Source organism: Mobula birostris, chromosome 6 (assembly GCF_030028105.1).
Source record: "Mobula birostris isolate sMobBir1 chromosome 6, sMobBir1.hap1, whole genome shotgun sequence".
NCBI lineage: Eukaryota > Metazoa > Chordata > Chondrichthyes > Myliobatiformes > Myliobatidae > Mobula > Mobula birostris.
In genome coordinates, this window is record NC_092375.1 from 47,882,633 (window position 1) to 47,896,053 (window position 13,421).

The 13,421-nt window shown below is 41.8% G+C and overlaps 1 protein-coding gene across 5 annotated transcripts in view; it reads right to left on the bottom strand.

The window, feature by feature from the left end:
• Positions 1–13,421, bottom strand: part of kdm6a (lysine (K)-specific demethylase 6A) — a 252,209-nt gene that overhangs the window by 14,297 nt on the left and 224,491 nt on the right. For all 5 annotated transcript variants that reach the window (XM_072260435.1, XM_072260433.1, XM_072260436.1 and 2 more), the window contains 4 exons: positions 13,125–13,330; positions 12,595–12,662; positions 12,429–12,503; positions 3,220–3,368 (listed from right to left, as the gene is read on the bottom strand). In XM_072260435.1, coding sequence (XP_072116536.1) covers positions 3,220–3,368; positions 12,429–12,503; positions 12,595–12,662; positions 13,125–13,330 — 498 coding nt within the window. The remainder of the gene's footprint in view (positions 1–3,219; positions 3,369–12,428; positions 12,504–12,594; positions 12,663–13,124; positions 13,331–13,421) is intronic.

Genomic DNA, 13,421 nt, shown 5'->3' on the forward strand with positions numbered 1-13,421 from the left:
CTCCTGATAAAGGGCTGCAGCCCAAAAAGTTGATTGCTTATTCCTCTCAATAAATGTTCCCTGACCTGCTGAGTTTCTCCAATATTTTATACTTGTTAATCTGAGGCAACATCCTGGTGACTCTCCTCTGCACATTCTCCAAAAGAAACACATCTTTTCTGTAATATGGTGACCAGAACTCAGGCAGTATTCCAACTAAGGTCAGACCAATGCTTTATGAAGGAGGAGGATAACCTCCCTGCTCTTGCATTCAATCTCCAGACTAAAAAAGACTAGTATCCCATATGCCCTGCTAACCAATTTATCAACATGTATTGCCCACCTTCAAGGATTTCTGGATGCCAAGATCCCTCTGTTCCTCAATATCCCCTAGGACCAACTAGTCATCACTATTCCCATACAAACTATTTACGTGCAGAGAACCAAAGTGAATCCAGCAGCCCACTCTTAGAAAGTTTTCTAAAAGCCAACAAAATTCCTAACCCGACATCTACTATCTAGACTGTTGGTCTTCCTTGTTTACATTATGCCTAAATATGCCATGAAGTGTATGAAATTCTTCTGAGGATCTAGTTACACCGCAACTACTCAGTTATCTATTCAAACAGCATTTTTAAGGACCTCATTAAATTTGGTAAGTGGGCTTTTATTTTCAAAAGAAAGTCTATAATGCTATCCCCAATAAACCTCAGCTATTTTTAAACACAAATGTTTCTGCAGATATTGGAAATGCAGAACAATGCACACAAAATGCTGGAGGAACTTAGCAGGTCAAGGCAGCATCTAAGGAAGGGAAAGAGGGGAATGAAGTTTTGAGTCCTGATGAAGGGTCGTGGGCCAAAATGTGAACTGTTTATTCCCTTCCATAGATGCTGCTTGACCTGCTGAGTTCCTCCAGCATTTTGCATGTGTTGCTCAGCTATTTTTAGATGATTATGGATACATTCTAGGAGCTTTCCATATAGTTGGTATTATATTAGGCAATCTTTCTCAAACAAATGAACTACTTTAAAAAGCATTGAAAACCTCCAAGTTTGAAATTACAACTAAAAATGATGGACAGACTCAAGTAGCATGTGAAGGGAGAAATGTAACTCTTCAGGTAAATGACCCTTCATCTAAAACTTGTGGCTGATCACTCAGGTCAAATGTTAACTCTCATTTCTTTTCAAATTAATAGAAGCCATACTGATTTAACAACCGTGGATGAAAGCCACAGGAACAGAATGAGGTCATTCAGTCCATTCACTCATTCCCATTCAATGGAGTTTTTCCAGCTCCATTCCCTGTGACCCTTAAGCAACTTAACAATCAGGAACCTATCAAATGCCAACGTTGCACTTGCCTTCATTACTACCTACTCAACTTGAAAGTTACCCTTAAGGGACTCCCAAACAAGGCCTCCCAAGTCCCTTTGTCCCTTCCTACCAGTGCATAACAATGCACTTCCCTAGGCTGCCTCTCCCAAGCTGTCCATGTCTTCTTCCAGGACCCCTGCCTCTGAAACACTACCTATTCCTGCACCTACCTTGGTATCATCTGCAAACCTGGCTACAATACCGTCAAGTTTTTTCATCCAGACCATTAATGTATAAAGTGAAAATTTACAGATCACAAGGAACTCAACTAGTCACCAGCTGCCATTCTGATAAAGACCCATTTATCCTCATTCTCTGACTTCTGGCAGTCAACAATCTCCTATCAATGTTAGTGCCCGCCTTGCCTGAAACACCATGGGCTCTTATCTTGTTCAGCAGCCTCATATGTGTCACGTTGTCAAAGGCTTTCTGAAAATCCAAGTAAATAAGATCCATCAACTCCCCCATGTCTAACTGGTTTGTTACCTCCTCAAAGAATTCTAACTGTTTATCTTTTGCCTCTTTCCATTCTTACACTTGGATGTTACATTTGCAGTTTGCCAATCCTCTGAGACTCTCCCGACTGGGGTTTCACGTAAGATCATTAATAGTGCCTGCACAATCTCTTTAGCTCCCTCTTTCAGAACTCTGCACAGCAATCCATCTGGTCCAGGTGATTTATTCACTTTCTCCCTGCTAACGGTCACTGCACTCACCTCTTCCCGCACTGTCTTGAACATCCGGCATGTTACTGTGCAGACTAATGCATAGTACCTATTCAGTTCCTCTACCACTTCTTTGCTCCCCATTGCTACTTTATTAGCATCATTTTCCAGTGGTCCAAAGTTTAAAATAAATTTGCTATAAAAGTACATGTATGTCACTATATACAACCTTGAGATTCACTTTCTGCGGGCATTCACAGCAAACACAACAAAGTCAATAAAAGACCACTCCAACAGGACAGACAGACAGACAAACAAATGTGCAAAAGACAACAAACTCTCCAGGTACAAAAAGAAAAGTAATAATAAAAAACAAATAAATAGGCAAATCTATTGAGAACATGAGATGAAGGGTCCTTGAAAGTGAGTCCATAGGTTGTGGGATCAGTTCAGTGATGAGATGAGTTGAATTAAATAATCCCCGCTGTTTTAAGAACCTGATGGTTAAGGGGTAATAACTTCTACTGAATCTGGTGCTGAGGGTTCTGAGGATCCTGCACCATCTTCCTGATGGCAGCAACGAGAAGAGAGCACGGCCTGGATTGTGGGAGCCCCGAAGATGGACGCTGCTTTCCTGCAACAGCGCTCTCTGTTTGTGTACCCAACGGTGCGGAGGCCTTTTCCTGTGATGGACTTTTGCCAGTCTTGTCATTAAAGTCCCTGGGATTTATTACCGTCTTCTAACCACCTGCAGTACATCTTTACTCTTAATTCTGCTATGTTGTTACTCCTTTATGATCATTCTTCCATAGTCAATAATATATCAGAAATTGCTCTTGTAACACTTGAGCATTATTATAAAAGACAATGATTATAAACTTCAATGCTGTTTGGTTGTTCAAATAAAAAGTTATCTGCTACAGATTTCATTCTCCACTCGGTAGTGAGGATGAAAAAATAATGAAATACGGATAGTCATGAAGAAATACAAGTTATTTTTATTTGGTGACAATCTCAAACAATAATGATTTACTTAATACACTCTGATTTATGTTATTGCATATGAATCAATATATTCAAAAATACAATACACATGAAAATTACTACTTCCAGAACAAAACAAGGAGGCTTATTTCAGTTATTATTTAGCTACTTCAAACAATCATTAATCTTGCCAAACACAAAATTCCACTAACCTGGAGTCCTGCTTCCTGGAACTTTCATATACAGCTGGACCGTATTCATTCCAAGAATAGTATGGCCCACATGGCTCAACAGGTTTCCTGCTGAGACCACACGTACAAAGGCAGGCAATTTTGTTAATTCATGTAGTTGCGATTTCCACCTGAAGCAATGAGCAACAAATGTCTAATAGTGCAACAAAATACATACGTCAAAAGCATTAAAGTCATCTGTGCAGTTAGAAACATACAGGTTGACTCAGCCATATGTCAAATTATTTATACCTAAGTTCATTGCCATTGTAATTCTCAACTGTGTCTGTTAAATTGATTTTCTTGGACAATGGAATCAGCCATTTTCCAAGGACCTCTTTGGTCATTTTTCAAGTTAAAGCAAAGAAAGTAAATATTAGGAGGCTTCCTGATGAAACAAGGTCATAGAGACCCAAGTGAACCTTTGTCTTCACTGTTGCTACCTGGTTAAAACTATTTGCATATGTCAGTGGATCCGATTCCATTGGTACAGAAAATGGAAACATTATCACGTCCTCTTAGAGCACAGGGATTGGCAAGGCCATGCATTAGGGTTAGAGTTATTAGTGTCCTGAATGAGATTCAACAACTCAGAAAAACCACATGTCAACATGGTACCTTCCAGATTTGTATCATTCATTAATGATTTCACTGCAATATATTTCCCTGATGAGCAATAAGTCACAGACTCAAGCCATTCCAAGCCAACTTGCAGCCTACTAAGCATTTGAAAGTGCCACATGGAGAAATATAATGACTTGCAATCTTTATTAAATAATATAATGTTAGCTGGATGATAAATATTGGGTATTGAGCATTATCCAATGTCCTAGCTTAAAGACAGCACAGGAAAAAAAAAATGGTGTTTTTGCAATAAACAAAAACTAGTTTTGATCTGGTCTCCTCAGTGTGAACCTTTCCAAAATTATTCCCCTAAAATTTTGTTGCCTTCAACTCCCAGCATTTATCAAATTCAGAGTCATGGGAATTGTTTTTTTTTTTTTTTTTTATCCCTGATCAGTCCTACCCTCAGTCTAGACATCCTCCTGCTCTTCACATACAGTGCCTATAAAACATATTCACCCCCACCCCCCGGAAGTTTTTGTGTTTTATTGTTTTACAACATTAAATCACAGTGGATTTAACTTGGCTTTTTTGACTGATCAGCAGAAAAAGACTCCTTTCTGTCAAAGTGAAAATAAATTTCTACAAGGTGATCTAAATTAATTACAAATATAAAACACAAGATAATTGACTGAATAAGTATCTACCTCCTCTAATATCGCACACCAAATCATCACTGATGCAGCCAAATGATTTTAGAAGTCACATAATTAGTTAAATTAAGATCATCTGTGTGCATTGAAGGTGTTTCAATTGATTGTAGTAAAAATACACCTGTATCTGGAAGGTCCAACTGCTGGTGAGTCAGTATCCTGGCAAAAACTACATCATGAAGATAAAAGAACACTCCAAGCAACTCCGTGAAAAAGTTATTGAAAAGCACAAGACAGGAGACGGATACAAGAAAATTTCCAAGTCACTGAATATCCCTTGGAGTACAGTTAAGTCAATCATCAAGAAATGGAAAGAATATGGCACAGCTGTAAACCTGACTAAAGCAGGGTTTCCTCAAAAACTGAGTGACCGTGCAAGAAGAGGACTAGGGAGGCAGGGCACCAAGAGACCTATGACAACTCTGGTGGAGTTACAAGCTTCAGTGGCTGAGATGGGAAGAGACTGCACATACAACAACTGTTGCCCAGCAGCTTTATGGGAGAGCAGCAAAGAAAAAGCCACTGTTGAAAAAAAAACTCACATGAAATTTCAGCCAGTTTGTCGAGGGCATGTGGAGCACTGAAGTCAGCTGAAAGAAAGTACTACGTTCTCATGAAACCAAAATTGAGTGTTTTGGCCATCAGACTAAATGCTATGTTTGGTGTAAGCAAAAATACACCATCCCTACCTCCTGGTGGTGGCTGCATCATACAGTGGGGATGCTTCACTGCAGCAGGCCCTGGAAGGCTTGTGGAGGTAGGTGGCAAAACAAATACTGAGTCTGACCCGGTGGTGCAGAAGGGTGGGACGGAGAAGAGGAGAGCTGTCGTCATTGGAGACTCTATAGTCGGGGAGCAGACAGGAGATTTTGTGGACATGAGAAGGACACCTGCATGGTTTGTTGCCTCCCGGGTGCCAGGGTCCGGGATGTCTCTGACCGAGTGCACGACACCCTGGTACGAGAGGGAAAGCAACCAGAAGTTGTGATACATGTTGGGACCAATGACATAGGCAGGAAGAGGGATGAGGTCCTGAAGTGTGAGTTTCGGGAACTAGGCAGAAGGCTGAAGAACAGGACCTAAGGGTGGCGTTCTCAGGATTGCTGCCAATGCTACATGACAGTGATGGTAAGAATTGGAGGAGATGACAGTTGAATGCATGGCTGAGGAGTTGGTGCAGGGAGCAGGGTTTTAAATTTTTGGATCATTGGGATCTCTTCTGGGGAAGATGGGACCTGTACAGATTGGATGGGTTGCACCTGAGCTCGAGGGGGGGGCAATATCCTTGCAGGTAGGTTTGCTAGCATGGTTCGGGAGGGTTTAAACTAATTTGCAAGGGGGATGGGACCCAGAGCGAGGGAGCAGTGAAAAGTGCATGGAGTAAAGCCAGATCTAACATACAGAGAGGCTTTGAGGAAAGAGAAGCCAAATAAACGGTGTAAAGACAGTAAGGTAGAAGGACTGAAATGTGTGTACTTCAATGCAAGAAGCATCAGAACAAAGGTGATGAACTGAGAGCCTGGATACATACATGGAAGTATGATGTAGTGGCCATTACAGAGACTTGGCTGGCACCAGGGCAGGAATGGATTCTCAATATTCCTGGATTTCAGTGCTTTAAAAGAAATAGACAGGGGGAAAAAGGGGAGGAGGGGTGGCATTACTGGTCAGGGATACTATTACAGCTACAGAAAGGGTGAGTAATGTAGCAGGAACCTCTTTTGAGTCAGCATGGGTGGAAGTCAGGAACAGAAAGGGAGCAGTTACTCTGCTGGGGGTATTCTATAGGCCCCCTGGTAGCAGCAGAGATACAGAGGAGCAGATTGGGAGGCCGATTTTGGAAAGGTGCAAAAATAACAGGGTTGTTATCATGGGTGACTTTAACTTCCCTAATATTGATTGGCACCTGATTAGTTCCAAGGGTTTAGATGGGGCAGAGTTTGTTAAATGTGTCCAGGATGGATTCCTGTCGCAGCATGTGGACAGGCCGACCAGGGGGAATGCCATACTAAATCTAGTACTAGGTAATGAACCAGGTCAGGTCACAGATCTCTCAGTGGGTGAGCATCTGGGGGACAGTGACCACCACTCCCTGGCCTTTAGCATTATCATGGAAAAGGACAGAATCAGAGAGGACGGGAAAATTTTTAATTGGGGAAGGGCAAGTTATGAGGCTATAAGGCTAGAACTTGTGGGTGTGAATTGGGATGATATTTTGGCAGGGAATGTACTATGGACATGTGGTCGATGTTTAGAGATCTCTTGCAGGATGTTAGGGATAAATTTGTCCCGGTGAGGAAGATAAAGCATGGTAGGGTGAAGGAGCCATGGGTGACAAGTGAGGTGGAAAATCTAGTCAGGTGAAAGAAGGCAGCATACATGAAGATGCAGGGACCAGATGGGTCTATTGAGGAATATGAGGAAACAAGAAAGGAGCTTAAGAAGGGGCTGAGAAGAGCAAGAAGGGGGGATGAGAAGGCCTTGGCGAGTAGGGTAAAGGAAAACCCCAAGGCATTCTTCAATTATCTGAAGAAAAAAAGGATGACAGGAGTGAAGGTAGGACCGATTAGAGATAAAGGTGAGAAGATGTGCCTGGAGGCTGTGAAAGTGAGCGAGGTCCTCAATGAATACTTCTCTTCGGTATTCGCCAATGAGAGGGAAGTTGATGATGGTGAGGACAATATGAACGAGGTTGACGCTCTGGAGCATGTTGATATTAAGGGAGAGGAGGTGTTGGAGTTGTTAAAATACATTAGGAGGGATAAGTCCCCGGGGCCTGACGGAATATTCCCCATGCTGCTCCACGAGGCGAGAGAAGAGATTGCTGAGCCTCTGGCTAGGATCTTTATGTCCTCGTTGTCCACGGGAATGGTACCGGAGGATTGGAGGGAGGCGAATGTTGTCCCCTTATTCAAAAAAGGTAGTAGGGATAGTCCGGGAAATTATAGACCAGTGAGCCTTACGTCTGTGGTGGGAAAACTGCTGGAAAAGATTCTTAGGGATAGGATCTATTGGCATTTAGAGAATCATGGTCTGATCAGGGACAGTCAGTGTGGCTTTGTGAAGGGCAGATCGTGTCTAGCAAGCCTGATAAGAGTTCTTTGAGGTGGTGACCAGGCATATAGATGAGGGTAGTGCAGTGGATGTGATCTATATGGATTTTAGTAAGGCATTTGACAAGGTTCCACATGGCAGGCTTATTCAGAAAGTCAGAAGGCATGGGATCCAGGGAAGTTTGGCCAGGTGGATTCAGAATTGGCTTGCCTGCAGAAGGCAGAGGGTCGTGATGGAGGGAGTACATGAAGATTGGAGGATTGTGACTAGTGCTGTCCCACAAGGATCTGTTCTGGGACCTCTACTTTTCATGATTTTTATTAACGACCTGGATGTGGGGGTAGTAGGGTGGGTTGTAAAGTTTGCAGACAACACAAAGGTTGGTGGTGTTGTAGATAGTGTAGAGGATTGTCGAAGATTGCAGAGAGACGTTGATAGGATGCAGAAGTGGGCTGAGAAGTGGCAGATGGAGTTCAACCCTGAGAAGTGTGAGGTGGTACACTTTGGAAGGACGAACTCCAAGGCAAAGTACAAAGTAAATGGCAAGATACTTGGCAGTGTGGAGGAGCAAAGGGATGTAGGGGGTACATGTCCACAGATCCTTGAAAGTTGCCTCACAGGTGGATAGGGTAGTTAAGAAAGCTTATGGGGTGTTAGCTTTCATAAGTCGAGGGATAGAGTTTAAGAGTGGCGATGTAATGATGCAGCTCTATAAAACTCTGGTTAGGCCACACTTGGAGTACTGTGTCCAGTTCTGGTCGCCTCACTATAGGAAGGTTGTGGAAGCATTGGAAAGGGTTCAGACAAGATTTACCAGGATGCTGCCTGGTTTAGAGAGTATGCATTATGATCAGAGATTAAGGGAGCTAGGGCTTTACTCTTTGGAGAGAAGGAGGATGAGAGGAGACATGATGGAGGTGTACAATAACAGGAATAGGTAGAGTGGATAGCCAGCACCTCTTCCCCAGGGCACCACTGCTCAATACAAGAGGACATAGCTTTAAGGTAAGGGGTGGGAAGTTCAAGGGGGATATTAGAGAAAGGTTTTTTACTCAGAGTGGTTGGTGTGTGGAATGCACTGCCTGAGTCAGTGGTGGAGGCAGATACACTAGTGAAGTTTAAGAGACTACTAGACAGGTATATGGTGGAATTTAAGGTGGGGGCTTATACAGGACGCAGGGTTTGAGGGTCGGCACAACATTGTGGGCTGAAGGGCCTGTACTGTGCTATACTATTCTATGAAAATACAGCAAAATACAGTGAAAGCAACACACATCAAAGTTGCTGGTGAATGCAGCAGACCAGGCAGCATCTCTAGGAAGAGGTGCAGTCGATGTTTCAGGCCGTGACCCTTCGTCAGGACTAACTGAAGGAAGAGTGAGTAAGGGATTTGAAAGTTGGAGGGGGAGGGGGAGATCCAAAATGATAGGAGAAGACAGGAGGGGGAGGCATGGAGCCAAGAGCTGGACAGGTGATAGGCAAAAGGGATACGAGGGGATCATGGGTCCGGGAAGAAAGACGGCGGGGGGGACCCAGAGGATGGGCAAGGGGTATATTCAGAGGGACAGAGGGAGAAAAAGGAGAGTGAGAGAAAGAATGCATGTATAAAAATAAGTAACAGATGGGGTACGAGGGGGAGGTGGGGCATTAGCGGAAGTTAGAGAAGTCGATGTTCATGCCATCAGGTTGGAGGCTACCCAGACGGAATATAAGGTGTTGTTCCTCCAACCGGAGTGTGGCTTCATCTTTACAGTAGAGGAGGCCGTGGATAGACATGTCAGAATGGGAATGGGATGTGGAATTAAAATGTGTGGCCACTGGGAGATCCTGCTTTTTCTGGCGGACAGAGCGTAGATGTTCCGGTGCGTCCGGTGCTCCCGATGTGGCCTTTTATATATTGGCGAGACCCAACACAGACTGGGAGACCACTTTGCTGAACATCTACGCTCTGTTCGCCAGAGAAAGCAGGATCTCCCAGTGGCCACACATTTTAATTCCACATCCCCATCCCATTCTGACATGTCTATCCACGGCCTCCTCTACTGTAAAGATGAAGCCACACTCAGGTTGGAGGAACAACACCTTATATTCCGTCTGGGTAGCCTCCAACCTGATGGCATGAACATCGACTTCTCTAACTTCCGCTAATGCCCCACCTCCCCCTCGTACCCCATCTGTTATTTATTTTTATACACACATTTTCTCTCACTCTCCTTTTTCTCCCTCTGTCCCTCTGAATATACCTCTTGCCCATCCTCTGGGTCCCCCCCCACCCCCGTCTTTCTTCCCGGACCTCCTGTCCCATGATCCTCTCGTATCCCTTTTGCCTATCACCTGTCCAGCTCTTGGCTCCATGCCTCCCCCTCCTGTCTTCTCCTATCATTTTGGATCTCCCCCTCCCCCTCCCACTTTCAAATCCCTTACTCATTCTTCCTTCAGTTAGTCCTGACGAAGGGTCTCGGCCTGAAACATCGACTGCACCTCTTCCCAGAGATGCTGCCTGGCCTGCTGCGTTCACCAGCAACTTTTATGTGTGTTGCTTGAATTTCCAGCATCTGCAGAATTCCTGTTGTTTGCGTTTAAAAATACAGTGAAATCCTGGAGGAAAACCTAATGCAGTCTGCAAGAGAACTGTGACTTGTAAGAAGATTCGTTTTCCAGCAAGACAATTACCCCAAGCATAAAGCAAAGAACATAGGAATCCTCATGTTCACTCATGATCCCCATGCATTCTGACACAGCTTGAGCATTTTTGTAAAGAAGAATAGGGAAAAACTGCATTGTCCAGACGTGCAAAGCTGATAAGAGACCTAACCACACATAGTCAAGGCAGTAATTGCTGCCAAAGGCATATCTACTAAATACTGACTTGAAGGGGGTGAGTAATTATGCATTCAATTATTTAGTGTTTAATAACTGTAATTAATTTAGATCAATTTGTAGAAAATTGCTTTCACGATGACACAAAAGACTTTTCTGATCAGTGTCAAAAAAAGCCAAATTAAATCCACTGTGACTCAGTGTTGTAAAACAATAAAACATGAAAACTTTCAAGCGGAGGTGTATGTGTACAATGCCTTGGAATGTTCTTTAATCCTACTCACCAAGGCTCTCTCTTGTCCACATCTAGCTTTCCTAAGATCCTTAAGCTCATTCCCAGCTACCTTATAACTTGCAAGAGCCCTGTCTGATCTTCACTTCCTAAGCTTTAAGCCGTTTCTTTCTTCCTCTTGACTACATGTACCATCTCATGTCACCCCACCATCCTTTCCCAATCTCATTGGGACAAACCTAACTAGAACATCAATGCAAGTGCTCCCTAAACAACCTCCACATTGCCGGTGTGCCTTTCCTTTTAATTTGGTTTCCAATATCTGCAGTAAAATTTTCATTTACAATAACATTCTGACATTTACTGTAACATCTGTTTCCAGCTTACACTCCCTAAGTTCCTGCCTAATAGCATCATAATTAGCCACCCCCAATTAGCCATCTCATACTATCTGTTCCTATCCTTGTCTAAGGCTATGTTAAAAGGTCAGGGAGATGTAGTCTAGATTTTTCAATGCAGAGATCTTAATGGGTTTAAAGATAAGGCATTCCCCATTTAAGATATTTCTCGCAGAAAATATTGTATCGTTGGACCTGTTCCTGAAGCTGCAGTGGAAGAAGAGGGAGGTTCTTGAGAAGGGAGTGGAAGATTGCTGGGTATAGGTAAGATTGCTAACCTGAGTTTACAATCAGATCAGCAAGTGGCCTACTCCTGTTCCAAATTTATATATTCCTACATGTTTCTAGTATCCAGAATCAATAATGTAAAAATTAAAAATCATGAACCTATAATATTTCAAAATACGTACAAGTATTCAACCAAAAGCAAACAATTAAATTAAAATAACGTGTTCTTTTCTACCATGCATTCTATAATTCCTAGTCAAATGAACAGAGCTGCAATTCCTGTACCACATTCAATTGCAATTTTTTCCAGAACAAGAGCTAGGGAATTTCAGTTTCTGCGGGAAACTGGTTGCTTTACTCCAAATCAAATTTTGGACATTAGTATTGACAAAGATGTTCGGAAACTCACTGCAGCTACAGTGAAAAATGGCCACAGTTCCATATGGAACAGAGAGCTAAATCAACAGAAAGCTAAATCAAGACTACAGTTATTTCCAACTGCTTACAGTTTTTGTTATCTGGTCCAAGATAATTCTAACAACATCACTGGAAATTAGCTGCTGCCTATGCCATTTGTTTATTCAGTGATGTTATTTGCACTCCCCTAAGTATCCAGAATATCACTTTCATAAGTAGTGTATTCCAGGTACTTGCCACTCTGAGTGAAAAAAGCATTCCCCGCTTAATCGCTCCCCTCTTAGCCTAAATCTACATCCTGTAATTTTATCTACCTCTGATATAATTAGCAAGGATTGACCAACTGACCTCAGATGGTAGCAAAGGCATTTATGATATCTGGATTATCTTGATTTACACACTATCATATACATTTCCCTTGTTCTCCCCTACAACTGTCATTTCTTTACAACCTAAAATAATCCTTTTTTAAAACTTGTCATTTCTGATAAAAGTCCACCAACCTGAGTATTGCCAATCTCTCTGTAGCTACCGTAAACATTACACAAACACTTTAAAGTGCTACCTCTTGAAACTTTTGCTCCTGATGTACGATTTGAGTATTCACAAACACAGCTAAATAAATACAGGTGGTCCTTTTCCAGTAATACTCTTCTGGTATCATGTATTACAATTATAAACATCATTAACATAGCTAGACATCAAATGTCATTTTTTTTATTATTCAACATTTTTTAGAGTCACACAAAAAAGGCAAAGACTTACTTTTTCTCATCTGACAAATCAATGTTGGTCCCAAATTTAATGGTTTTAAATGGACCTCTCCTCTTTTTGCTACCACTGTTTTTAAAAAAAAATGAAAAGTAACCAATGTCAGTGTTATTAAAATGCTTATTTCTTAAACTTTTGATATTTCAATCGAAAAACTTACTTATCAGAAGATGTGGATTCACTATCCGATTGGTCTTTGTGATGGCTATTTCTTTTTTCATTTTCTTCCTGCAAGTAAAGGACTGTGAATTACAAACTGATATACCTGTACCTTCTGAAAACATCTCAGCTTCCAATTTTATCAATTAGGACATTCACATTGAACAACTACAGAGGGTTTGTGAAAATACTCTTCAGCAAAAAAACCTCATTTAAAGATTTTGGATTTTTACTGCATTTCAGCAATCTTTAATTGGATATTGTTATTTCACTACACCTAGAATGAGATCGAAGCTTCTGAAATCACATATAGATGTTACACTTCCAGAAAAGAATCAGAATAGGATTTTTGGTCATTAAAACACAAACGAAGGATAGAATCTAATAGAAACTGAGAAAAGAGCAAACTGATTTTGTATTTCTGATCATTAGTTTTTTAAACCAATTTTAAAGGAATAAAATCTGACCAACATAAAATACATTTCATTTTGCTATGAGTTAAACTCAAGTCTCTGCCAGTGGAAGACTAACCCGCAATGATTCCTGGAATGATGAGGCCTGGTATTGTGCATATTTGGCAATGGTGGTGTGTGATCTACTACTCTCACAGCGCCAAATCTTCTTCGTTCCAGTGGAGTCCCAGTTTTCATCTGCTGGCTGTAACAGTTGTGTTCGCACTTCCACTAAATGGTCATTATTTGCTTCTACCAAAGTTTTGGTGGAAAATAGACCTAGGTCTAAAAAGGAAGGTTAAAAATTGAGTTTGTACATAGTAATTATTGCTAGAATGATGAAAGATGAATTTTCACAAAACTGAAAATTCACTAT